Genomic DNA, 27,498 nt, shown 5'->3' with positions numbered 1-27,498 from the left:
GAAGGAAGCAGGCTCCCTGCTGAGCAGAGAGCCCGATGTGGGGCTCGATCCCCGGACCCTGGGATCACCACCCGAACAGAAGGCAGAGGCTTAACCCACTGAGCCACCCAGGCACCCCAAGAGCAATTTTTAAAAGACACCATTGTGAATACAGTTTCAGAAATACTTTGCTCCCGTTCCTACAGCAGCTCCCCCTCGGAGCAGTATCACGTACTGCAACAAAACGCTACTTTAGAGAAGGGTGAGGACTACCAAAGTTTAAACTTCTGGAAGACTGGGGAAATCTCAAGGATACAGCGTAATGCGTAGGGTTAGCTTGGAGAAGCATCCCATTGAGGTCCTGTCCAGCTCTAAGCCCTTTCTTTTTTTAAAGATTTATTTAAGGAGGGACGCCTGGGTGGCTCAGTGGGTTAAAGCCTTCTGCCTTCGGCTCAGGTCATGATCCCGGGGTCCTGGGATCGAGCCCCGCGTCGGGCTCTCTGCTCAGCGGGGAGCCTGCTTCCCTTCCTCTCTCTGCCTGCCTCCCTGCCTACCTGTGATCTCTGTCTGTCAAATAAATAAATAAAATCTTTAAAAAAAAGATTTATTTAAGGAAAGAGACCATGTGGAGTGGGGGGTAGGGGCAGAGGCAGAGAGAGGGAGACTCTCCAAGCCAACTCTGCGCCGAGCTTAGAGCTGGACACAAGGCTTGATCTCACACCCCTGAGATCGTGATCTGAGCCAAAACCAGGAGCTGGACATGCAACAGACTAAGCCATGCAGGCACCCCTACGACCTTTCAGACCCAGCCTGGGTGCTTGCCTATCTCCGTGATCCATTCCACCCCATCCCCTTGTGCTTGGAGCACGGGGCTTCTCATCACCGTTACCCCAAAGCTCCATTTCCTTGTGTGACTTGCTTTGTCCTTAACTAAGTTCTTCTAGGGGAGCCAAAAAGTTATCCATTGCTTACTTAATAACAACTCCCTGTTTTCTTGCTTGTGCAGAATAAAGCGTCACCATGCTGTGATTTTTTGTAAGATCTCACCCCTTCAGTGTTGGAATGGGCAGGTCATGCTGTGCCATTCCCCGAGATGCTCAGGTCCCAGCCGTGTGGTGTCTTTAGGTGGCACTGGTTGGGCATTGCTGTGTTCTCACTAGGCCAGAGCTGGAATGCCAGTGGGCAAGGCTTTAGGATGAAGCTTACTGTTTTAGGTAAGAGTCAAACCTCAGCTGTGACTCCCGTGTCACTGGTACAAAGCGTTCAGTGTGCCTACAGCCCTTGAACGAATGGTCTCGGAAGGTTCTAGTATGAGAGAGTGGGGACAGGATTGTAGCCAGAGGAAATATGCTATGCCAAACCACAACAGTTGTGGGTTCTACCAGCTAAGTGTGGCCCTGAGAGCAGTCAGATTATCTGCGGCAGCGCCTGGCCCTGGGGTGTGCTTAACGGAGCATTCTTTCGCCCTGTTTGCTGCCTGCTGGACTCCTATGGAGACACAGGGCTTGTAAAAGGAATCTTTTTGCAATTAGCTTGGAAACTGGAAGGAGAAAAAGAGCTAGGTTACCAAACAGTAGAAGCTAGATGTGGATGCTAGTATAAAGAATTAAGATTAAAGGAATAAGAAAAAGGAGTTCATTGAAATAGATAAAAGGGAAGAGAGCTATATATATTTTTCTTTTTCTGATGGAAAAATAAGAAAACTTGAGTGCAGGGAAAATAGCAAAGTCAAGAGAGCCACAGATTTGCAGAAAATGTTAAAAAAAATACACCATGATGAGGAACTATAGAAAATATGTAAGAGAATAAGAGGCAGAGACATCTTGACAGACGTGGACAAGCAGATTGGTACATTCCAATATGGACAAGGTATGGCCAGGGGACTATACATCATCCTTTAGTAGTTAATTTTTCTTTTTTAAGGAAATTGTTCAGTATGAGGCCTTTGCCTATTTTGGCTATTCCCCCCGCCCCCAAATCCTTTTAAAGGAAATGACAGAAAACCCATTTCCTTATCTTCAGGAAAACAAAAAAAAAAAATTTTTTTTTTTTTTCGAAAAACGATTATACTCTGCCTCTTCTCTAGAATTGACAGAACATCTTGTAGGAAAAAATGTACAGTTATTTTGTACACTTTCTTCATTGCTGGAGGCCTGGGGTGGGTGGTTGCTCCATTATTTTGGCAGTCCCCTGTGTCTGTTTTGTTCTTCCTTTGTGCTCCGCTGCTGAGTATGAATAGGCCTGTCTAGAGGTAGCAGGGTCTGCCTTGTGGGGGAATGCCCAGGGACTTCCCAGGGGCTGAGTTATTTGTGTTTGGTAAATAGACAATAGAATCTGCTTCCAGGGCTTTCTTTCCTTGCTGTGCAGGAGGATATAATTCGGTGCGACTGAGATCCAAAAGCTCTATCTGTCTTATAAGACACAGGAAAGTCCTGGAAAGCAAAGAATTCAGATCATTAGCTGGATGATTGGTTTACATGTCCCCAGATTATTAACTCTGAGCAAAACCTGAATGTCATACTTCCCAGTACGAGCCAGGTTCTGTTCTAGTCTGTGTGGCAGGTAGACCTGTAGTTTGTTTCCCTGGTACCTGCAGTTTTAGAGGCTGAGGAACAAGAGCTCCTCCAGAGGACATTGCGGTTTGCTCTGACTGTAGCATAAGGAAGCACCAGAAACAAAGGTCTGTCAACCAGTTGTGTATGGATGGTGTCAGCATTTACGTAACTCGCCGCATCGAGCCTCTGTGGCTTGTGTCCTCTTTATGTCCTTTCTTGAACATGGTAGATGATGAGACTCAGAGTGAATAATTTCTCTTGAGAATGGTTAGTTATTTTTAAAGTACTTTATATAGCAAAACTGGCTCTCTGAGAACCAAATCAGTCATAAAGACTATCCTTTCTTTATTAATGAAAATAATCCATTGTCACTGTGACTAAAACTTTATTTCTTGTGGCATTTACTTTCATTCATTGTGATTTCTGGGAAATGAATGAAAAGATTCTTATTCTGAAGAATGCCGGATTGCATTTGGTCATTTCCCTTAACCTATGGAGACTGTGGTCTATTCATGGAGGAAAAGAAAAAGGAAACAATGGCTGTTATTTAAATGCTACTCTGTCTAGACTATTAGTATACAAATCCAGGATGGAGTGTATTACTTTGTCAGTCGTGTTTCATGGGTTTCAGGTTCTGTGGTTAAAACGAGCCTCCTACTTTACAGTGATTACAACAACATAAAGGCAGCCTACGAAGCCATGAAGAACGTGGCCTGTCTGATCAATGAGCGCAAGCGCAGGCTGGAAAGCATAGACAAGATAGCGCGGTGGCAGGTGTCCATCGTAGGCTGGGAGGTAAGTGCGCACCCCTTCCCGCACCTGCTTCGCCACCCAGCACTGCTCACGCCCTCCCTCACTGTAGTCTTGTTTGATGACGTTCTGTGACATCCTGTGACTGATACATTATAACTTTATATTCTTGGCTCTAATGGTATATGTACTTTGAGGCAGGTGGTTGAACTTAACAGTCAGCTACTTTACCAGAAACTCACTTCCACCAAAAAAATCCACTCTGAAGAATGTCTGTAATTAATTTATTATTTACACTCTGTCTTTCCTGCTGGAAAGTATGTTCCATGAGACCAACTGGAGAACATTTTTTTAATATTTATTGATTTGAGAGCGAGAGGGTGTGGGGGTGGGGAAAGGTAGAGGGAGAGTCTTACACAGACTGAGCTGAGTGCAGAGTGGGACACGGGGCTCTATCTTGCGACCCTGAGATCACTACCAGAGCCGAAACCAAGGGTCGGACGCTTAACCAACTGTGGCACCCAGGCGCCCCTGGAGAACATTTAGAATACAAATAGTGTGGTGGGTGTATGGACTCTGAACTCTCACTGCCTGTGGTTGAATTGGATATGATCTGGGCAAGATTAAGATTTTCATCCTTAAGATGGGTTTGAAAATATTAGCTACCTCATAGAGCTCTCCCGAGGATTCTGGAAGACGGTGGCAGATGCAGTGCTTGGCTCAAGCTGGTCACGCTGGTCCCGCATGCATATGTGCACGTGCATGTATGCACATTTATTTATAAAAATAACGGTGGTTGTGTTTCCTGCGTGCCTGGCACTAGTCTAAGCCATTTCTATATGTGAACTCATTTAATGCTCTCAGTAATCCTGTGGGGTAGGAGCTGCTGTTACCCTCATTAACAGATAGGGGAATGGAAACATGGCAGGGTTAAGTGGCTTTGCTGGAACAACGAATGCTGTTCTGATTGTTTTCAGACCAAGCAAAATTCATCGTACATTAAACTAATTGGGCAGAACTCACTGTCCCTAAGAATTAAGAGAGTTTGGACTGGGAAGTTAGGTTTTTAACTAAAGTAGGTTACAGCAGTGAACGTTGGAAAGAAATACTTCTATTTCAGGGGCCATAGAGCCTTCTGGAGCTTGGATGGGCCTTTAGACATCACTGCATTAAACTCTCTTACTTTGTAAGTGAGGAATCTGGGGCACAGAACTGCTCTAGGCAAGCCAGTAGAAGAACTATTTTGGAGTCAAAGTAGTTTTTTGCCTCCACAAAATACTGCGTATGACTGGGATTAAAGGAGGATAAAATCTTATAAATCAGAGGCCAGTGTTGTACTGAATACCACAGAGTTCCATTGGGTTAGACCCAACCTAATACTGTAAAGATGTGTTTTTTCCTTGTGTTCTTGGATTGTGACATTTAGGGGATAATTCGTCGTCAGAAGTTTTACCAATACCCAGCTGGCTATTTGCTGTCTGCTCTTTTGTTTCCAATATCCTAAGCTAGTTATTCTGGGAGCCACGCTACATACCAGACTGAAAAGCCAGAGCCCCAGAGTCTAGAGTAGTAAGTCCCCCCCACATAGAAAGCCTCCTTGGTGTCCTTATTCTCCGAGGAGCAGCCATTTCAGACTGACGGGAGTCCATTCATCCTTGTAAGGAAGACCCTTCAGGTAGCACAGAGGCACTGTAACATTTTCCCACTGGGTAGGAAATAAAGAAAAGAAGTTTCACACACAAGGAGATGAACCACCCGTGTTTGGAAGGGGCCTTTTTTAGCCCTGCTGACCTGTGAATGGATCTCCTTTAACTGGAAAATGGGAAAAAGAGTGTCAGGACTTGTCCTCGTATCGTGACACATTCTCACGCAATCCAAACAGGAAGGTCTTAAGATGCGTGTTCATCCTCGCAGGGGCTGGATATCCTAGACCGCAGCTCCGAGCTGATCCATTCTGGGGAGCTGACCAAGGTCACCAGGCATGGCAAGAGCCAGCAGCGGACGTTCTTCCTGTTTGACCACCAGCTGGTGTCCTGCAAGAAGGACCTGCTGCGCAGGGACGTGCTCTACTACAGAGGCCGCACGGACATGGATGACGTGGAGCTCGTGGACCTGGAGGACGGCCGGGACAAGGACTGGAACCTCAGCGTGAAGAACGCCTTCAAGCTCGTCAGCAAAACCACGGATGAGGTTCATCTGTTCTGTGCCAGAAAGCAAGAGGACAAGGTGCGGTGGCTGCAGGCCTGCGAGGACGAGAGGCGGCGCGTGCGGGAGGACCGCGAGATGGGTGAGCCGCGCCTCTGCCACCTGGCCTCAGGGGTGCACATCCTGAATACAGCTGACCCTTGAACAGTGCAGGGCTTGGGGCACCGACCCCGCCCCAGTCAGAAATCATGTGTAATGCTTGACTCCCCTACAACTTCACTAGTCCCAGCCCACTGTTGGCCAGAAGCCTTACCGATAACATAGTGGATTAATACACATCTGCTATGTTATATGTATTATTATGCTGTATTGTTACAATAAAGTAAGCTGGGGGAAAGGTTCTTAAGAAAATCATAAGGAATACGAAATACATTTACAGCACTGCCCTGTATTTATCGAGAAAACCCCACATATAAGTGGACCCACGCTGTTCAACCCCATGTTGCTCAGGGGTCAGCTGTGCTTCTGAACTTGCTGCAGGACAGCCCATGACAGACAGAGTTCCTACAAGGCCCCATTTAGTCAGTCGTCTGTGTGTTGATACAGTACCCCACTGCACCCAGGAGCGGGTCCTGCTTGGGAGGATGTCGTCCTAGTGTCCATCCTGGTGACAGTCCTTGCTGCTTCTCCATTTGTAATCTTGTCAACCTCTTACAGTTCCTCGGGGAATAAGGTTCTTTGCTGCGGGTTATGTTGAACACCTCAAGGGTAATATGGGTCATGGTTTAGTTTTACTCTCTCATGGTGTCACTTTTTAAAAATTTTATTTAAATTCAATTAATGAACATATAGTGTATTATTAGGTTCAGAAGTAGAGGTCAGTGACTCATCAGTTGTATATCACACCCGATGCTCATTGTATCAGGTGCCCTCCTTAATGCCCATCGCCCAGTTACCCCATCCCCCCACCTGCCACCCCTCTAGCAGCCCTCAGTTTGTTTCCTATGGTTAGGAGTCTCTTATGGTTTATCTCCCTCTCTGATCTTGTCTTATTTTATTTTTCGCTCCCTTCCCCTATCCTCCTAGGGAAATCATACGGTAATTGTCTTTCTCTGATAGACTTGTTTCACCTGTTTTGAATATTTGTCATGTCTGTTCCTAAATCCAGGAATGGAAATTTCAGAAAATCAAAAGAAACTCGCCATGTTAAATGCTCAAAAGGCGGGACATGGAAAGTCAAAAGGTAAGTTTTGAAGAAGGCTTCATCTTCTTATCTCCTTCATGCGTATCAGTATGGGAATTAAAATCAGGGAGAATGAAGTCATTAGCACGCTGATGATCAGCTCCCGACAAAGGAGAGACGTATGGGTGAAACTCAGAATGATAGGGAACAGCTCCCCCCACCCCCCCACCCCCAGTAGGTGGTTTAGACTAGTCTGCGTTTGGGTTTCAGTGTGAGTATGCTTCAGTATATGCTGACATTTGAACATGAGCCTGTCAGATGTGTTTTGAATTGGTGCCGAAGAGCTTCTACACCTCCCCACCCTGAGGTCGTGCTGGCGTTCTTCCTCGGGCCAGTCAGCTCACCAGTCCAAGGCAACCCCAGCAGCTCTTCGTGTTTCGGGCATGCATGGAGGAAATCTCCAGCCCCAAACTGCTTATCAGTGCAGGCTGCATTCTAGCGTAGGTAAGAAAAAAGGGTCCAAAATTCCAGTAGATCAAGAAATAAGCTAGAAAGAAAACACACTAGCTTATTTAGAGCAATGAATCCCTGCTCTCCATGCACATTAGATTGCCTGATGGCTACTGAAGATGACCAGCGCTCAGGTCACACCTCATTCATTGTCCTGATGAGCAAAAAAAGATTTTATTTTATTCATTTATTTGTTTATAGTACTGATAATAACACATGATCTCACCGAACAGAAATAAAATAATAAGGATTTTTATTTCAAAAATATTTGTTATATTCTTAGAACCTTTTCTTCAGATTGACTTCCTACTCTTAAGAACAATTTATCCTCTGAAGTGTGTCCCACTCAGGATTTTCGTAACCGAAAGTGCAAAAACAAGACCAGTTAAGCCTAGGATGGTGATGTGCCATCAGCTGAGGGCCAAGAGAATTCATGACCAAAACAACCCTCAGTGTTCCATTCCCCTGTTGAAAGGCAGAATTCCACCCCACCCCACTAAGTGATAAATACCTTTGAGGAGGGAAAAAACCAACTCTCGTTCTTTTTTTGGATCTCCACGTCAGTGGCAGGTGACCAGTAAATATCTGTTTGTTAGAGTGTATCGGTTTGTGTCGGCATCTGCCAGAAGCCACTGGCTCAGCAGCTAGGCACCTGAATGGAGGGAACACGTGTGGTGTTGGGTCACCTGCCGGGCTCCTCTCTGCAGGGAAGGCGGGGAGAGCCTTGTGGCGGGTCAGGGCCAGGATGCCCTCTGGACTGAGTCCTGGCTTCCTCTAGGACCCACACTCTTTCCTCCTGTCACTCAGACTTTCACAGTTAGCTTGCGGTCCTGGAGCTCAGTGTCCCAGGTCTTCTCATTACCTTGGTGCAGATTTGAAAACCTATTCCAGTGAAACCGTTTTGATTATGCGATTCGGTTCGGGAACCCTGTTCTCAGCACGTTACTTATATGAGCTCTTAATTCTCACAGCAGCTGGTAGGTGCTGTTATGTTGGCTCTTAGGTGTACTTTGGGTTCATATGAATTAAGAATCAGCTAAGAACTCAAGTCTTGGCGTTGTTTTTCCCTTTCGGCTAATGAGTGACGCTGGGTCCATGTTCCACCCTTCTCCCCTCTCGAGTTAGGCTACAGCGGATGCCCCGTGGCCCCGCCGCACCAGAACCTGCACCCCCTTCACCAGCGCCACGTCACCGTGCCCACCAGCGTCCCTCAGCAGCAGGTGTTTGCCCTGGCAGAGCCCAAGAGGAAGCCATCGCTCTTCTGGCACACGTTCAACAAACTCACCCCTTTCAAGAAATGAAAACCGGAGGCCACACGTTGGCTGAGGTGTCTGTAAAGAGGAGAACCATTTCTGTTTCTCTGTGCTCAACCCAGTGCTGAGAATTTCTTTCGGGGACCAGTGAAGAATAGAAGTCTTGGACGTGACCGAGGTGCCTCTGAAGACCCAGCTCCTCCTTGGAAGGGAGATGGAGGTCATGGTGCACGGCCTTGATGTCCATGAGATCGCTCTGGGCCCTGTGCCAAGATGGCTGGGCCTCAGGAACCAGTGACCTGCTCTGCGGTGATGCTGAGCAGTGACCCCAGTGGGCATCACTGATGATGGGCACACGCCCTGTTGCCGTTCCTGAGGAGGGACTCGATGACAATGCCACTTTGGCATGTGGATTCGAAGGGGACAGTCGTGATGGGGTTGGTACAGTAACATCTCACCAGCACGGACAAGCTATTCCTGTCTTCACAGTGTTAGGCGACTTAGCACCTCAGTGCAGATGGCTGTGGTGTCCCCTGGTGTCCTCTGAATTGTTACCAAGTGGTAGTGCCAGCTTCCCCTGGCAAGATGCGTCCCCTACAGGCTAGAGGGAGAAGCGTGTTGAATCCCTTCTGGGGAACATGGTCCGGGGGACTTCAGCATCCTGAAGATGCAGCTGCTTTCCAGGGAGAAAGCGTGAAATCCTGCCACAGGGTAGACTGTCCTCAAGGCAGGTCCCTTCCTGCCGGTGTGTACAGCATGTGACTCCATGGGCAGAAATCACACCTGTGTGCACGTTGTGACCTAAGGAATTAATCAGACCTATCTATTTGCAGTATAGAAACCCATTTACTTTAATTATCTGATACAAACGAAACATGCACATGCACCTGTGGAAGGACATCTCAGAGCATCAGTGCACTTTCCCACCAGTAGTTTCTGGAGTCCCCACCAGAATAAGTAATTAAGTTACAGTGACCCGAACATTCCACCAAGAAAACATGTGGTTCAGAGTAGCCCACCTTCCTCAGGATTCGAAGCTGACTTTGTTGCATAAGCCCCAAACAGTAGTGCTAACCCCGCCCTTATTAATCTGTCAGGAGGGTTCTGAAGATTCATTCTTTATTAAGAGACCTTAACAACAATACATCTAGACTCAGACATAGCGGTCTGTTCTAACGAAGGCCACATGGGCTGATATCTGGCGATAGTAATCTCCTCGTTGTCTATATTGTAAGTGTTGATGAAAATAACTTTTAAATATGTCTGGAGACGACAAGTTCTGCAAGGGAGAGGCCTTTTAAATGTACTTAGTGCACTGTGGATATTGTCATATCCACACTTTGGTTTTCTATGTGAGAATCCCCTTTTTGTACACTACTCAGAGTCCTGTTTTCCAGTAGGCCTGTGCTGGAGAATAAACAAACCTGTAACATCCTAGACGAAGGTAGAAACTGTACCTCCAAGTGTCTGGTCCCTCCTCCCTCCACCCCCACCATCCCCCCTACCCAGGGTCGGTCCCGAAGGAGGTGACATCCCACATCAAGAAGACCTAATTCTGGACATCTGGGTGGGCCTTAGAGAATTACCTGGAAATGTTGTCAGGTCTGCCCCCATGATGTGCTCACTTGGACATAGGACGGCTACAAGGTGGTGCTGCCCTGGCCTCCCTGATACCCAGTGTCCCAGGATAGAGGCTGCTTCTGTGAGGAAGCTTCCAGGAGGTGCTGTGGCTCCGAGTGTAAGAGCGCGCACATGCGTGCGCGTGTGTGTATACATGCACTTGTTTCTTTTGTGGATAGACCTCTTGATTTTAGTTGCATTTATATAACTGACCTAAAATTTTTACCAAGAACATATAATGACCTATTTTGAAAATTACACTTAAAATGCTTTTTGTGGACCCCTCAGCAGTAACTAGGAGTCTCTGTGCTAAACAGAGTTGTTTGTATATGCAACAATTTTGAATATTTTTTTAATACAAGAAAATTAGGGAAGAAAAGAGAACCATTTGCTTATGTTCCATTTTCAGTGAGGAGTCAATTCAAGTAAAGAACCACTTAATGGGCTTCCATTTACTAATGTTTCCAAAGGTGCAATGAAGTGATTTAAGTTCTGTGACCAGTCCCACTGTATTTCCTATCAGAGCCCTGACTTCTGGTTGCCACCTGTCCCTCCAGGGACTCTCCAGAAATAGCAGGAAGCTTGGGCACCAGCGCCTGGACAATGCCCAGCACCGCCCCGTGAGCTCCATGCAGGATGGGGGGGTGGGGTCATTTGATCCCAACCCACCCTAAGTAGGTTCTGCTTGGCCTTCTCTGGTGATTTTGAAAAGTGAGAAAATTTTTTAAGAAGGTAGAATGCCTTTTACTTCTTTTAAATCTGTTTGTCTAGTTTGAGTTTTATTACCAGATGCATGAGTTTGATAAAGAATAGATGGCTCAGTATTCTAATTTTAGGTTTTTCCACTTTCCTTCTTGATGTAAGTCCTGTGCTCCACTTGAAAAGAACACAAGAGAAATAAACCAAGAGCCCCCAAATGGATTTTGTATGGATTTCTTGGGAATCTTGGTTTCTCCCTTTTTCCTCATTTTAACCTCATATTGCATAATATGGATGCCCCCACCACACACACACACGCACTCTCTCTCACACACACACACAAAGATAGCAAAACACTTTGACAAATCTCAATTTATTATTTATGTTTCAGAACCTGTTGGAAGACAGTTGAAATGGCCTTGGCCTTGGGTCAAAAAACAACCTTCTCGATTTCCGTCGTACCTAAAGTGCACAACCACCTTGCAATAAATCATAAACTGTCATAAAATGGAATGTTTGTAAAATCTTAGAGAAATCGCATTCTCTGTCTTTGGCCTGCAAATAAGCAAAAGGCTGGAAGCGATGTGCCAGAGCTCTCCTGGGGGCCCCTTCTTGCCAGGTTGTTTGTTTTGTTTGTTTGCTTGTTTTCAGTAGATCTCCTCTTTTCCCCTCGTAGATCTGATTTTGTCATTGAAAACATTTCATCCCTGTCTGCACGCTGTTTCTGAATATGTTGTGCCTTTTTATACCTAATCCAGATGAAGACCAACTCCATGCCTGTTCAGAAAATGCCCTCAATCCTACACCACTGTTGTCTGGACACAAAGCAGAAGTGCATTTAATTCACACTTTGTATCACAATAGAAGTCTTCTGTAAAAGCCATGATTCAGTATTTATCTGCTAGAAAACTCTTCATGCCCAAACTGCTGATATTTCTCCATACACATCAAGTTAGTTACCTAGCCAGAATAGAAGGCCTGATTACCTGGAGTTAAGGAGAAAATTGCTGTCTTGTTATTTTATGGAAGATGGGAGAAACCGATGTGTCCCTCACAGGACAGCACGAACAAGTGTGGGTACACGTCCTTCCTATGGCTGACAGGCCAGGGATGCTGGCCACGAATCAGCTGGGTCCAACTTCTCAAAAACATTGGTCCCTATAAGCTTAACTGACACATGTTCTTATTCAAATTCCACTTGACTAATGCTCTTATTCTCAGGAGGCTTGCAGTGAAAGTAGAGCTCAAACGGTTTTGAGAAGAGTAAGTCGAAACTCTCTGAACTTAAAAGGAAAAACCCAGAAACTTACATATTTGATGCAAATGTTTTTAGCTAGAACACACTTGACGTTACCGTCCTTACTTAACTCCTAGACATCGACATTTGTATTTAGAAAATACTCTAACAGATTCTGTAATTTAATAATTGGTCTTTTTGTAAATAATAGCATCAGCTGTGTTTAACTTACCTATTTTGCAGCTTTTAGTAACCTTTTCCTTGAATTTAACTCAACATCAAGACAATGTTAAATCACGTGCCAGCTTCAAAACTGATGAATTCGCTGTTGACAGCTGAAGTATGTTGTACAAGACTGCTATAACTTGACATGTATTTCTGTTGAATGAAGTTTTTGTAAAAAAAAAATTATTTACAATGTTATTTGAATGATTTCTTGTAAATGCTGTGAATCTATATTTGTTGTTTTGTATCTGTATATTAAAGTTAATTTGCCAAACTGGTTCCAGTAATGCCTCTGAGTAGTAAAATAAGACTGTATATTTTTAAAAATTAAAAAAAATGTTTTTTTAAGTAGAGAGCGAGTGCTAGGTGGGTTTCTGGCATTTCAAGCTCATTTCCTGTCTGGACATTGATAGACTTCCTTTCAGTAAAAATTCATCCATGGACGAGCAGGCTTAAGCCAGTAGACAGGTATGGGAGAAAGGGCTCCCAGTGAAAAAAGTCACCATGGCTTGGAGAAAGCCAAACCCAAAGTGCTAAGGCCCCCCTCTGCTCTCTAGTCGGGGACGGTAGATGAACCGCACGTGCCGTTGTATACACTCTTCATTTCAGAGCTGCTGCCCTGGTGGAGATGAGGCTGCTTCACTAGGAGGTTGGCTGCTTATGCTTTGGAGGCAGGGAACATAGAATTTCCGTCTCTAATTAACAGCTCAGAGAAGTTGAGTAAATAGCCCATTGTTTGCTGTGACTGTAATCAGGAAAGTATTGCTATGAAGGTTGCCAAGCAGCAGTCCCCATGTTTGTTTATTCTAAACGTCCACCTACTTCCCAAACCAATCTGCTCCCCCTCCTTGGGCTGCCCTGGTAGATGGGTTGGCTTAGGGGTGAGGAGGGGAAGAGTGAGCGCTGGGAACCTGAAAGCTTGACACTCAAGGATGGCTTCCAGGGACCAAGCCGGTGCCCTATGTAGGAAGGGGTACAAAGAGGGCAGTGGAAACTTTCCAGAAGAGCCGAGGGGGAGATGACCTCTCATGACAGCCACCTGCTCTGTGCACTGGGGAAGCAAGCTGAAATGAGTAATCCTCCATAGGAGCATGTGGTCAGAGGGAGACAGGAACATAAAGGTGTCATTAAAATTTTCAGTGTGAATTATGCAATACTAGGGCTGTGTGCAAGTTACATGGGCCTCAGCGTTCTGGGAGCCGAGTCCTCTCATCTGGTGTCAGGGAAGGAAGGTGGCCCAGGAGGCGAGGCCCAAGCAGCATCCTGGAGGAGTAACCCAGCACGGCAGGGCCTCTGGGTGTGTTGCTTGAATCAACCTGCTACAGTTGTGTGAGCCTCAGTGGTGGAAGTTGGTTCCCGAAGACTCTGCCAACCAGGATGAGATGCTGGGGTTTCATTTTGTAGGGAAAGAATTGAAGGCAAGGAAAGCTGTGCCCAAATTTGCCCCAGAGCTCATGCCAGTGGCAGAAGAAAGCGTGGATTTAAAACCAGAGGCAGGAGACGACTGGGGAGATGGTGTCCAGCAAAGAGACAGTGGGAAGGGAAGGGAGGCTGGATGCAAAGGCTGCTCAGCCATGGCCACAGCCCTTGGGAGGAGATGTGGTTCCCAAGTTCTGCCTTGGGGGTGATGCTGGGGTTGATGGCCGGCTGCTGGCACCATCCACGGATCCAGAAAAGAAGAGCTGAGACGGCGGGCCCTGTGCTACTGTCTGGTCCCACCTGTGGGGAGTACAATGCCACGTGCAGCCCCAGAGAGAGGTGGGAGCGGGAGAAGCGGGTGGAAAGGAAGCAGAGAGGATCCACCTGGGAACAACCCCAGAGAGCGACCAGGCAGAGGAAGGCAACAGGGAAGAAGCTGGGGATGGAGAAGGAGGAAGATAAGGATGACATGGGGCAGGGGAGGACAGCAAAAGCAGAAAGGAGGAATTGTCAGCTGCTGTTCCCTCCCGCTGAGGAAGGACTGAAGGTGTCTGGGTGCTTCAGGGATCAAGAGTTGAGCCTGTTAACGGGCTGGTGGAAGAGAAACCGGCTCTGCTAAGGTCACTGAATTAAATCCTGCCACTTCCCTGTGACGCTGGGACTGCTTCGCCTGCGGGCCAGATGAGGACATGGAGGCATGGCGAGTAGAGAGGGGTCTCCTCTGTTCAGTGGGACTTGCCCTGCACCCACATACCCCATTCTCCGTGTGGCCTCTGCAACCCAACTAGGTTCTCTGAGTTGGTTCTCAATACAGCGTTGAGTACATTTGTCCTCGTGATGCTATTTTTAAGATCCATGTTCACAGACTCTGATCGGGAAAAATTAAAAATTGTTGTAAGGCATCAAAAAAAAAAAAAATCACATCATACTCCCCTCAATGGCAGAAGGGGAGTGTGCGTGTGTGAAGAGACGAGCATGAAATTCTAATGTTACACAAGTGTCTGAAATCAAAGGACCGCCACAGAAGTGTGAGAGAGACCGTTAAATGATGTCCGTTCCCATGGTCTAGAATTCAGATAACCTGTTTGTCTTCGGTTTTGTCCTGTTGGCCCATGATGGGCCCAAGGTCAGCAGGAAAGCTGCTCAAGCAAAGGCACCAACATCACTTTCCGGGAAGACGCCTGCTGTGTGGATTCTTTCTTCCAGAATACTCGAAAGTGTACCCTGCTTTCTCCCTTTTTTGAGAAAGACGGAGGGGAAAGGAGCTAAGTTTTCTGAACTGGTACCGGTAGAAGATGCTAACAGACTCCAGTGTGGCTGCGATTTTTGAAGTTCTTCCAAGACATCTTGTGCCTTCCTCTGTTCCCTCCCCTTCCTGCTGTTTTGCAGATAGACCCACTGGGGAATTGTGTGGCAGGAAGGCGTGATTCTATTTAGTTAGCCCTTGATTCCTGGTCTGTGCCGCACCTGGGTGCAGCCTGCAGCCCCGGGGGGTCAGGTAAGTGCACTAGGAAACAATGTCTTTAAATTCCGTTTCAGGCATCAGAGTCTGAAAACGGCTCTCACATTTCTGGTGTGTGACGATCCTGCTTAATTATTTACAAAATAGGCAGATTCTACAGAGCTATGGGTAGGCAAGGAGCAAGCTGGTCTCAAAATTCATTCTTGAGGAAGAGAGTGGACAGGAGATAAAAGCAGATTTTGAAGTTCTTCCGCGGGAACACTGCAAACTGGCTGGGAGGAGGGATGATGCTGTCGAAGAAATGGTAAGAGTAGCAGACTTCGAGGGAGCTTTCTAGAGAAGCTGGCAGATTCTTTGGCACAAACGGCAGTGTGTGCATTTTTATATTTATGACTATACTAATTTACAAGGCGTAGCTTAAAAATGAGCCCCTCCACGTATGTTGAAGAAGAAATACATGGAATGTACGATGGGGGTGTGGAAGAAAACGTACTCGATGGGGAAACATCTTGTGATGTTTAGATCCTTAAACTGTCGAATCTGGGAGGGATGTTAGGGCTTATTCCAGCCCTTGAATTCGAGGCACAGATGCAGAGGCTCAGAGGCTGGGAGACCCACTACAGCTCAGCTGGCCTCTGGCAGGTTTTTTAGTGAATGAAGTAACCTTTTATCAAGAAATTCAGTAGTGAGGGAGCCATCTAGGTCAAGCATAGGAGAAACAACCAGAAATTAGAAGTTAACTAAATAAGGACCTATGGGGGGGAAGGCGGGATGGAGGTTGTCTAACTCCAAAGCCCTTGCGGTCTGTGCGCGTCTGCCCCGAACCCTGTCGGTGTGTCAGGTTTATGAGATCACAGCAGAAGGCCAGGGTCTTTTGTCCCATGAACTTGACGTTCAGCAGAGGGATTGCCTCTGTTCTCTATGATTCACAGGCTTATATGGATCGGTCTGAGGCAGGGACTGTTTTCAGTTTTAATCTGTTGCCTGAAGGGCTGTAGATGGAGGGAGTGCTGGCTAGTCTGACCACTGGGCTGACTGCCCATGTCCACAAACCTCTCTCCCTTTGGATGAGTGCTCAAACCTTTGACAGCAGGAGCCTTGAGTTAGTGAAGATGTGGGCTTAGCAGCAGGGAAAAGAGACCCCAAATCACAACGGCTCAAGCAAGTTTGTATTATACTTATCTTTCTTACTTTTTTTTTTTTAAGATTTTATTTATTTATTTGAAAGAGAGAGCACAAGCAGGGAGAGCGGCGGAGGTAGAGGGAGAAGCAGGCTCCCCGCTGAGCAGGAAGTCTAACATGGGGCTCCATCCCAGGACCCCAGGATCATGACTGAGCCAAAGCAGACACTTAACTGAATGAGCCAGCCAGGTGCCCCTCGACTTCTCTCTCATATCAGGGATGGGCTGGTAGGTGAGGTCTGGTCTGTGCTATCATCAGACACTAGAACTTTTCTATCCCTAAAGTGTTGGCCTCCTCCAAGGAGTCCAAGATGTCTCAGCTATGCCCACTCCAGCCAGGGGAAGGGGAAAGGCACCCAGGGAGGGGACAGCCCTTCCCTTTAAGGCTGTGGTCCTTACACAGATGCCTCTTGTTCAGTTCCCACTGGCCCAAATCTAGTTTCTTTTCTTTTTTTTTTTTTTTTAAGATTTCATTTATTTTTTTTGAGAGAGAGAGAGAGCACAAGCAAGGGGGGAGGCAGAGGTAGAAGGAGAAGCAGACTTCCTGCCAAATGAGGAGCCCGATGTGGGGCTCGATCCCAGGACTCTGGGATCATGACCTGAGCCGAAGGCAAACGCTTAACCGACTAAGCCACCCAGGGGCCCCACATCTAGTTTCATTGTATTATCTGGGCTGCCGCAAGGGAGGCTGGGAAGTGTCCACTGTGGGCAGCCACATGCCACCTGAAATTTCTATTACCAGGAGCAAGGAGAGGAGAGGTGTTGGAAAAACTAGCAATCTCCACCAAAGGCACTGACACGGATTAGAATTAACACCCAGTCACATTCCCAAATGATGCTTTGTACCCAGCTGGAGCCAGGATATTTCTTTCAAAAGCTCTTTTTCTCTCTTTCTTTTTAAATCATTCCACAAATATTTGCCTGTGATGTACTGAAAATAAGCAAGTGAAAAGATGCTGTTGCTATCTTCAAAATGCTAATAACATAGCGTGGCACCAAATAAGTGATCCCAGTGTAGTGTAGTGTGGAGAACAGATGGGGGTGATCCAACTAAGAGAAGAGGGAGGGGGAGGGAGAGAAGGGAGGTGGGGCTTCCTAGCTCCAGTGCATTCTGGGGCAACACCAGACCTAGAAATTAAAGGCTGAGTGTATCAACTGTACTTGAACTAATGAAACTGAGGATCCAATTCATGGCTTTGTGAGACCACAAATGTACCTTTTAATTTAATTTTATTAATTAAATTATTTATTTTTAAAGATTTTATTTATTTGCCAGACAGAGATCACAAGTAGGCAGAGAGAGAGGGGGTGGGGAAGCAGTCTCCCCGCTGAGCAGAGAGCCTGGAGCCAGGACCCTGGGATCATGACCAGAGCTGAAGGCAGAGGCTTTAACCCACTGAGCCACCCAGGCACACTGTACCTTTTTATTTTTATGGGTAACGTATTAATACAATGTTTACTATATGCCTTCCTGGTGCAAGCCCTCATGTCCTTTTTCTCAGTTTTCTTATTAGAGACAGTGCCATCACTCATCTCACTACCTATTTGGGAGCAAAGCATACTCAGTTATTCATAATCATTTACTGAAGTTTGCCTTCATGCTGGGCACACGGTATAAGCAAATATACAAAACTAGAGAAAGAAATTGCAGAAGGATAATTGCTTGCTTTTATCTTAGTTCTTCTCCAGCTGGAGGACAAAATGGACTTTTATCTTAATTTGACACCTTTATGATCTTGTGATCTTTGTATTATTGGAATAATTGTAGCACACATTATTTTAAAAATTAAAAAGGAAAGATTTAGACCCCTGGGCAGAGGTTGGTCTGTGGCATTTCGATTCGACTACTACCGGTCACTTCTGAGTTAAACAGAAGAGGATGGTGGAGATTATTTATGGAATTTGGCTCTAAGAAAACAACTCAATTTCCTGAGATGGCGTAAGTTTGTGACTTCAAAGGGAAACATCTGTACTTCCTTTTCCAAAAGTACTTTATTTGCATCAAAATGGACCCTGTGATATTTTGGTGCTTCCATAAGATGGCGACATAATCCTTCAGATGACAAGTCTTGCTGGTTTTAAAAATATAGATCTAGAAATATTTTAATAGACACGGTAAAAAAAAAAATTTTTTTTTTTTTTTTTAAAGAAAAATTCTCAGGGCGCCTGGGTGGCTCAGTGGTTTAAAGCCTCTGCCTTCAGCTCAGGTCATGATCTCAGGGTCCTGGGATCAAGCCCCGTATCGGGCTCTCTGCTCGGCAGGGAGCCTGCTTCCCCCTCTCTCTCTGCCTGCCTTTCTGCCAACTTGCAATCTCTGTCAAATAAATAAATAAAATCTTTAAAAAAAAAAAAAAAAGAAAAAAAAAGAAAAGTTCTCATAACCCCACCATTCTAAAACAACCATGTTCACTTGGGTATGCTTGCTTCTAGTTTTTGTCACTATGCATACATAATTACATAGGTACACTCATCACGTGCATGGCATTTTTTTTTAAAGATTTTTTTTATATGTCAGAGAGTGCACGCGCACAAACAGGGGAGCGGCAGGCAGAGGGAGAAGCAGGCTCCCCGCTAAGCAAGGAGCCCGAGGCAGGACTCGATCCCAGAACCCTGGGATCATGACCTGAGCTGAAGATAGACACTTAACCAAAACTGAGCCACCCAGGCACCCTGTGCATGGCATTTTAGTCTCCTTTTTGAAAATTCAGCACAACGTAGATTTTTTACCTGTTTCTACGTGCACTACTTACTTATTACAGTGGTTACATAATATTCTATCTATGACCCACTTAGGGTCACACATTATGTGGTATACGTTTTTTCACTATTACAGATAATGCTGTGGTTAATATCTTCGGCACACAAATTTTGGATTATTAAGAATTTTCGGGATGAGATCACCGTGTTTAAGATGACTTTTCTCTTTAGCTTTCCGAAGGACTGGACAGAGGAGGTCCTTTGCCTTCAGCACTGTATGACATTCCGGGTGCCCTAACCTCATGTCATTGTTTTTGTATGTCCTAACTTATACCTGCCACCACACATTCATTTCATTCGACACATATTTATCAACACACGGGCCCATGCTTAATCCTGAGTACTGGGAATACAGTAAGGAGGAAAGTATAGTCAGATGGAGAGCCAGATTTTTAGTCCATGAGCAGAGATGTAAGCCCCACTATGGTTCCACGAAAGGGATGCAGTGCCCCTTCCTGGGGAGATTTGATGTCATCGAGAGGGTCCCCTGAGTCCCTGTGCACACTAGCCTGGGACCTCGCTGCATGCTCCCTTTGCCTAGGACACTTGGTCTAGTGAGCTGCTCTGCTCCCTCAGGTCTCCCTGCAAACCTCACCACCAGCTTTGCCTCCCCTCCTGACAGGGCTGGAAAGCAAATCGAGAACTGGCGAGAGGAACCTGGGGGTACTTCACGAACGGGGTGTCCTGCGCTGCGTGGGCCCTTCTCAGTGGTCTGCCGCAGAAATAAAACCTTAACTGGAAGAATACGTCTGATCGTAGTAGGACCGCTCGGAAGGCTTTACTATTTTTCATTCCATTTTATGTTTTTTTGTGGTAAAATAGACGTGACACACAATTTACCACGTTAGCCACTTCTAAGTGTCAGAAATTTGCATTGTTCAGCTGTCCCCACTCTCCACTTTTGGAACTTTTCCACCTTCCCAAACTGAAACTGTCCTCACTGAACACTAGCTCCCACTCCCCACCCCCCAACCCCCACCCCGCAGCTGCTGGCCACCAGCATTCTACGTTCTGTCTCCGTGAATGTGACAGCTCTGGGGGCCTCATATAGTGGAATCTTACAGCACTAGTCCTTTTGTGTCTGGCTGATTTCACTTAGCCTAAAGACTTTAAGGTGCATCCATGTTGTAGGATGTGTCAGAATTTCCCTCCTTTTTAAGGCTGAGTAATGTTCTGCCATCTGTGTACATCACATTTGTTCAAACAGTCATGTGACAGTGGACATGGGGGTGGTTTCCACCTTTGGGCTATTGTGAATAAGGTGGCTATGAACACGGGTGTATAGGTATCTGCTGGAGTCTCTCCTTTCAATTATTTTGCACATCTACCTAGAAGAGGGATCAAATGCTAATTGTTTGCTTTCCTATTGAGAATGTGCTTTTGGGGTGCCTGGATGGCTCAGTCAGTTAAGTGTCTGCCTTCAGTTTAGTTCATGACCCCGGGGTCCTGGGATCGAGCCCTGCACGGGGCTCCCTGAACAGCGGGAAACCTCTCTCTCTCTCCCACTCCCCTTGCTTGTGTTCCCTCTTTCATGTCTCTCTCTGTCAAACAAATAAATATTTAAGAAAAGAAATGTCCTTTCATGCACATTGGGATCAAATTTGATTTTATAGCAGCCTTGCGAGACAAGTGTTAATGTCTTCTCTGGCTCTGAAAAGTGGTTTACCCAAAGTGGAGTGATACATGGAAGTATCTGACCTGGAACTTGGCTTTCTCCTTGATCATCACCATTAAAAGTGGCCCAGGTCACGTGTGTTCCTTCCAAAAACAATGGCCTTCTTCTTCATTTTTTTAAAAGATTTTATTTATTTGAGAGCACAAGCAGTGGGGGAGAGGCAAAGGGAGAAGCAGACTCCCTGCTGAGCAGGGAGCCTGACATGGGGCTCGATCCCCCGACCCTGGGACCCTGACCTGAGCCAAATGCAGATGCTGAACAGGCTCAGCTACCCAGGTGCCCCGAGCAGTGACCTTCTGATTGCAAGCAGCTTTGTCTGCCACCAGCTCCTGCCCTTTTCTGCCCTGACCATTCTGTCCAAGGTTGACCAGGGCTGGGTCCAGGTCCCACGGCAAGGAAGAGGGCTGTGTCTGTGGCCCCAGCAACGAAGGCTTCTCCTTCTGGTCTGTGTTTCTCTCTTGCAGTTCAGTTCCAACATCTGAACCATGAGGATCTGGTGGCTCCTGCTTGTCGCTGGAATCTGCACAAGAAACATGAACTCACAGGACACATGCAGGCAAGGGCACCCTGGCATCCCTGGGAATCCTGGTCACAATGGTTTGCCTGGGAGAGACGGACGAGATGGAGCAAAGGGCGACAAGGGCGAGGCAGGTACTCAGCATCTGGTACTTCAGCTGCCCTTCCGTTTACCCTTCTGTTTCTCTTAGATCTTTGTTCATTCATCATGAGCGTAGCCATCACCTGCCTGACCCCACTCCTTCATTCGTGCACCCCTTGCCCAGAAAGCAGGGGCTGGGAGCCTGCTCCAGGTCAGATTCTGGGCAACAGTGCAGGACCAGACCAACAGGGCTTCCCCTCCATGGATGTTCTCGTCTAGGGGGGACAACTGTTAGCCATCACCTCTGATACTACAGGCCATCCTCAGAAGTATATGATGTTGTAGATCTTTCTGCCTCAGATGGCAGTTATGGTGGGTCTTTGGCACACGGGGCCTATAGAGAAATCTGATTGCTAAACGTTTAGCAGAGAGTGCCCGGCTGCAGAGCAGGGGAGAGTTATTGCCTTGCCACGCAGTGAGGCAGGTGACGTACAGTGACAGAGAATACAAAAAGACGGTAACTGAAACCACACAGCGGTACTCAGTTGTGTATGTCCTCTGTTGGAGCCTGTCCCAGGGTTTGGGGATTTGGGAACAGGATCCAGCCCCTAGGGAGGAGATCTGCAAAAGCCAGGCTATGTGAGCGGTTTCCATAACACCAACTAATAAGCTTGGTTCTTGAATGGGGTTCTTGAGCCTGGGTCTGACCATAGGGTCACCTAGCTGAGACATAAGCAGACTGATCTATCTGGGTGCAGGGAGAAAACATCAAAACTATTGACACTTTTTTATTTTTAAAAAAGATTTATTTATTTGAGAGAGAGAGAGCATGAGTCAGTGGGGGAGGGCTAGAGGAGAGGGACAGAGAATCAATCTCAAGTAGACTCCCTGCTGAATGTGGAGGCTGACATGGGGTTCAATCCCAGGACCCTGAGATCATGACCTGAGCCAAAATCAAGAGTCAGACACTTAACTGATTGAGGTACCCAGGTGCCCCTACTATTGACATTTTAAAAGATAAATTAACATGAAGGAAAAAAAAAGAGCTTTAAAAATATTGGGGTGCCTGGGTGGCTCAGTTGTTAAGCATCTGCCTTTGGATCACGTCATGATCCCAGGGTCCTGGGGTGGAGCCCGCATCAGGCTCCCTGCTCGGCGGGAAGCCTGCTTCTTCCTCTCCCACTCCCCCTGTTTGTGTTCCCTCTCTCGCTGTGTCTTTCTCTGTCAAATAAATAAATAAATAAAATCTTCAAAAAAAAAATTTAAGATGTGAATTGACTTGGGTGGCTTCACTTGGTCCCTTTGCAGATGGACCTCTACCATTTGAGGCCTGAAATGTGTCCTGTAGGAGGAGGGGGAGCCCTCACACGCTCATTATCCAACAGTGTACTGTGGTGTATTGTGGTTATGACCCAGCCCAAGGGATTTTCAAATTGTCCTATCAAACTATCACAAACAGATGGGTGCCTAAAATGCTTCTGTAGAAAAATCAAAAATTGAAGATTGACTTGATAATGCAAACGTGAAAGAATCCCATGAAAATAGGAGAGCTGTCATCTGTCTTAGTGTGAGCTCTTCAACTGTAAGTGAGTAGGAGAAAACAGTGATGAACGAATCAGATCTGACAAGAAGTCTGACGAAAACCTAGAAATTTTGGGGACTTTGGACATATGAATTTATATTTACATTCATTAAAATGAACCTTATCCTCACTGTAAACTTTAACATGAGATGTCAGTTATTAATAGAAGCACACCCAATTAATTAGACATTTCAGGACTCTGTGTGGAATGTGACCACAAACCACTGTCATTTTTCCTCGGCAATACATTATAGTATGAAAACGTCACTAAACTTAAAGATGAACATTTAGAAGCCTTTTTGATACTTCATAATCATATCGGAAGATTAGATATTCCTCTGGCTATATTAACAGTAGTTGAAATAATACACAGAAAGCAACTTCAGGATGGACTAAAATTAATGCTTTACCAGCAAATACTGTTGGCATATGGATTTTTAAAAAGTCTTTGTTAAGATCTGGAGAAATGAGTCTTAGAACAAATTACTTATAGGAAGTCCACTCTATAGATGAATGAAAGGCTAGGTGTATCTAAGTGTTTCCCAGTTTTTGGCATCTGGTGCTCCGAGGGGTTTGTTGGGGGGCTAGATGAAGCAGGTGATCACCAACCATCTCTCTGACCACTGCCCCTCAGCCCTTCAGTCTGCTCTGTGCGGTCTCCAATGGGGAATATGTCCAGTGAGTCCATGCCACTTTTTAGAGTGGCAATAGTTCAGTCCCATTTCTGGGTAGTAACAAGCCCAGTCCAAGCTAATGGCAAAACCTCAATGTCAATGAAATCCATTCTTTCACCCTCCCACTAGGACCACAGTGTGCATGTGTGTGTGATATGGGTGCACACGTGTGATGTGGGTGCATACGTGTGGGCATAATGTGTGTGTACACACACAGGATACAACTCTGACTTCATGGCTCCTTGGTCTTTTGCCTCCAATCTCCTTCCTTACAGCAAGGACTGCCTTTGACTCTAGAGATGTTGACCTATAACATGGGAAGTCAGACCCCAGCCGGCTCTGAGCGCAAAACTCATGTGTGGTAGGCAAAACCTCACTCACCAGAGGTTCCCAATAGCGTCTGCTATTGATCAGTGACGTTTACCACCATTCTAAGGTGCTGGAGAGATCCTTCCAGAATCCTCCCTTTCATCCCAAATAGTGCCAGGTAACTGTAGTCACCCATGTTTTCATAGGAGGCTAGTGAACCTTCCATTCCATTCTATGCAAGAGAGATAGAAAAGGAGAAGTGAGAAGGCCACCCGGTGCCTCCAATGGTCAGTCACTATCTGAGTTCCCCTCACAAGAGAAAGATGTAATTGTGATCCTCTGTGCACATACTCCTTTCCTGTCCTGTCTTCCCAGAGCTGGGTGCTTGGGAGGTCCACCCAGCGCATTTCATAGTTCACTTCTTGTACACAACTCCGCACCCCTGGTGCTCAGTCATGTCTGCCTCTCTCCATCTGCACTTCTGAGAGGGGCAGTGTGTGTGTTAGGGCTGAGCACACACCCAGGACTCTCCAGTCTATACCCACGATGGAGACCACTGTCTAGGAAATGTGGAATTAGAACTTGAACTCTTGTTTGTTTTCTTCTCTTCCACCTAGGAGAACCAGGCCATCCTGGTGGTCCAGGGAAGGATGGAATGACTGGAGAGAAAGGAGAACGAGGTCAGAAATTGTGTTCATCTTACCATGCTCTAATTCTGAGCCATCAGTGACTTAATTACCATTTTGTGCTCACCAAGGACAAGTCCTTTCCTAGGCTCTGAGGACAATCCAACAATAAGGGCATGATCGCTCTTGCTCTCTAGAATCTCGATTCTTTTTCTGTAAAGGGTCAGATCATAAGTAATCTCAGCTTTGCTGACATATGGTCTTGGTCACAACTGCTATGTAAAGTAACCACGGATACTAAATAAGTATGTGGGACTGTGTTCCAGTGAAACTCTATGAAAACGGAAATCTGAATTTTATATAATTTTCATGTAGTGCCGAATATTATTTGTGACCATTTAAAAATTCAAACCATTCTTAGCTTGTGGGCCACATAAACAGATGGGAGGCTGGATTTGGTTCAAGGGCCATTGTTCGCTAAAGGCCAGTCTAGTGGATGAACATTGAGGAGTGACATTAAATTCTGACTCAGTGCTTCTGGCAAGACTGCATGGAAAGGTGGCGCTGGAACTGGGCCCTGGGGGGTAAGGAGGGCTCTGGTGGTTTTGACTAATGGGGAGAGAGAAGTCACAACAGCAAACACAAATAATGTTCACTTTGTGCTAGGTTGTTCTAAGTGCTTTTCACGTATCGACTCAATAAGACAGCCTGTACATGAGGTAGTATCATTATCCCAATTTTACAGAGGAGGAAACAGAGGGCTAGGTGGCTAATCAGCTTGCCTAATGTCCCATTGTGCCTACGTGGAGGAGACAGGATTGAACCCTGGCATTTGTCTCCAGACTCCGTGCTCATAACCACTGCTCTCCAGTCGGGGAGGAGGAGATAGGGAAGCACTGAGAATGTATGCACAGTGGGGACTGGGGTCATACAGTCAGTACAGTGGACAGGCTGGCCTGGCCAGCAGAGAGCAGTGACTCCCACACTTGAGGAAGACTTTATTCTGTTCTCACTCCCATGAGGAGTTTTGTAAAGGATGAAAAGAAGTAGGGTGAATTTAGTTAACCAAAAGCAGCCTGAGTTCATCTGCCTTTGGACATTCTTCCCCCTTCCAAAGACAACATTCTCAAGGATCTACATCATTTAGTAGTCTGAGCAGTAGACTGGGATGGTAGAGAGCTGTGATTTCTAATACAAACCCCAACACTAACACAGTCGACAGGAGTCTGAGGTGTTTTGCGTATATGCACGTGTGTATGTGCATGCATGTGTGTGTGTGTGCTGTGCACTCATTTTAGGAGTAAATTAATGTTCAGACCCTGAGCAGATACTGAACCTGGGCACTGCTTTATTTCATTCATATGCTCAACAATGGCAAAGCCGAAGTTGGTTTTATAAGTTGATGTTTCACAAATCATCTTTTCCTTTTTTCTCTCTTTTTCCATCTAGGAGCAGATGGAAAAGTTGAAGCCAAAGGCGTCAAAGGCGATCAAGGCTCACGAGGACCCCCGGGGAAACATGGGCCAAAGGGATTTGTTGGTCCCATGGGAGAGAAAGGTCTCAGGGGAGAGATTGGCCCTCAAGGGCAAAAGGGGGATAAAGGCAATGTGGGGCCCATTGGTCCAGAAGGGCTAAAGGGCAACACTGGGCCTTCAGGCCCAATGGGTCTACCTGGCCCCGTGGGCCCCATTGGGAAGCCTGGCCCCAAGGGAGATGCTGGGCCCTTGGGACCCCAGGGAGATCCAGGAGTCCGGGGAATGAGAGGCTGGAAAGGGGACCGAGGCGAGAAAGGGAAAATTGGTGAGACTCCAGTCTTGCCCAAGAGTGCTTTCACAGTGGGGCTCACGGTACTAAGCAAGTTTCCAAGTTCAGATGTGCCCATTAAATTTGATAAGATCCTGTATAATGAGTTCAATCATTACGACGTGGCCACGGGGAAGTTCATTTGCCACATTGCGGGCGTCTATTACTTCACCTACCACATCACTGTTTTCTCCAGGAACGTTCAGGTATCTTTGGTCAAAAATGGGGTAAAGATACTGAACACCAAGGACGGCTACATGAGCTCTGAGGACCAGGCGTCGGGCGGCCTGGTGCTGCCACTGAAGCTGGGGGACGAGGTGTGGCTGCAGGCCGCAGGCGGGGAGAGGTTCAACGGCTTGTTCGCAGATGAGGATGACGACACGACCTTCACAGGCTTCCTTCTGTTCAGCAGCCAGTGACGGGCAGGTGTGCAGGACCTGCCGCCCCGTCCCCCCTCAGAGCTGGCTTGGTGGACAGGTTCTCAGATGGCTCTGCTCTGCGACTCACTCTGATTACTGTAATCCTCAGAGAGAGACAACAATAGGAAAGCTATCCTAAGGCCGATTTTATGTGACTTACATTGCTGTTTCCAAGAGTAAATTTAAAAATGCTTGCACTGGGGCGCCTGGCAGCCTCATTCGCGGGAGCCTGTGGAACTCAGGGTTGGGAGTTCCAGCCCCACGGTGGGTATAGAGATTAATTAAAAATAAAATCTGGGGGTGCCTGGATGGCTCAATTGGTAGAGCGTGCCACTCTTGATTTTGGGGTCATGATCTGGAGCCCTACATTGGGTGTGGAGATTACTTAAAAAAAAATCATATAAATAAATAAATGAAATCTTAAAGAATGCTTGCCTTATCTCTTATAAGTTATTTATGATTTTCCATTATTTCCCTTACTGGAAGAGTGCTTTGCATATACATTTCTTATAGGACTGGTGTTCTGATGTCATTTTAGTGCTTGGAGGAACCAAATCAGGACTTAGCCCTCACCTGCATTTCTGAGGACACTGGGAGAAAGAAGAGGGAAGTGTTCAAATGTTCATTCCATTTCATAACTAATAAGAGTTGTAAGCAGGTGACAAGGAGACATCCCAGAGAGCCATGGAACACTTTGCTTGTTTTATAACCTAGGTTTTTACCACCATTCAGTTCAAAAATAGTTGTTTATGAGACCATTTGCCAGACTTGAACCTGTGTTTGGTTCCTGGGACGGCTGTAACGAAGTACCACAAACTGGGGAGTTTAAAACAACAG

At 46.4% G+C, this 27,498-nt stretch overlaps 2 protein-coding genes across 9 annotated transcripts in view; both read left to right on the top strand.

Annotated features, from left to right (window-relative positions):
* SPATA13 (spermatogenesis associated 13) overlaps window positions 1-11,186 on the top strand; it is a 345,487-nt gene extending 334,301 nt beyond the window's left edge. For 6 of the 7 annotated variants that reach the window (XM_032838274.1, XM_032838275.1, XM_032838276.1 and 3 more), the window contains 4 exons: window positions 3,200-3,329; window positions 5,199-5,571; window positions 6,598-6,672; window positions 8,248-11,186. In XM_032838274.1, the coding sequence (XP_032694165.1) occupies window positions 3,200-3,329; window positions 5,199-5,571; window positions 6,598-6,672; window positions 8,248-8,423 (754 nt within the window). In that variant the 3' untranslated portion in view covers window positions 8,424-11,186. Of the gene's footprint in view, window positions 1-3,199; window positions 3,330-5,198; window positions 5,572-6,597; window positions 6,673-8,243 lie in introns of all 7 variants that reach the window. The other variant, XM_032838280.1, reaches the window with a different exon arrangement.
* A 3,805-nt stretch (window positions 11,187-14,991) lies between these two features.
* Window positions 14,992-26,661, top strand: LOC116855452 (complement C1q and tumor necrosis factor-related protein 9A). Of its 2 annotated transcripts, none has more exons than XM_032838194.1 (4): window positions 14,992-15,073; window positions 21,115-21,301; window positions 24,431-24,493; window positions 25,889-26,661. In XM_032838194.1, the coding sequence occupies exons 2-4, from the start codon at window positions 21,136-21,138 to the stop codon at window positions 26,659-26,661; spliced, it is 1,002 nt and encodes a 333-aa protein (XP_032694085.1). In that variant the 5' UTR covers window positions 14,992-15,073; window positions 21,115-21,135. The 2 variants fall into 2 exon arrangements, with proteins under 2 accessions (XP_032694085.1, XP_032694086.1); XM_032838195.1 differs by lacking the exon at window positions 14,992-15,073 and adding an exon at window positions 19,701-19,733.
* Window positions 26,662-27,498: the final 837 nt, after the last annotated feature.

Source organism: Lontra canadensis, unplaced genomic scaffold, assembly GCF_010015895.1.
Source record: "Lontra canadensis isolate GAN:19392208 unplaced genomic scaffold, GSC_riverotter_1.0 scaffold103, whole genome shotgun sequence".
In the NCBI taxonomy this organism is placed as follows: domain Eukaryota; kingdom Metazoa; phylum Chordata; class Mammalia; order Carnivora; family Mustelidae; genus Lontra; species Lontra canadensis.
The sequence above is the reverse complement of the archived record's forward strand: the minus strand, read 5'-3'. Positions and strand labels throughout refer to the sequence as shown.

Bases quoted from the DNA above. Each gene is read 5' to 3' on its own strand.
- LOC116855452 (XM_032838194.1), top strand. From the start codon at position 21,136: ATGAGGATCTGGTGGCTCCTGCTTGTCGCTGGAATCTGCACAAGAAAC. The intron at 21,302-24,430 runs GTACTCAGCATC...TCTTCCACCTAG, and splicing joins GGGCGACAAGGGCGAGGCAG to GAGAACCAGGCCATCCTGGT. The intron at 24,494-25,888 runs GTCAGAAATTGT...TTTTCCATCTAG, and splicing joins TGGAGAGAAAGGAGAACGAG to GAGCAGATGGAAAAGTTGAA.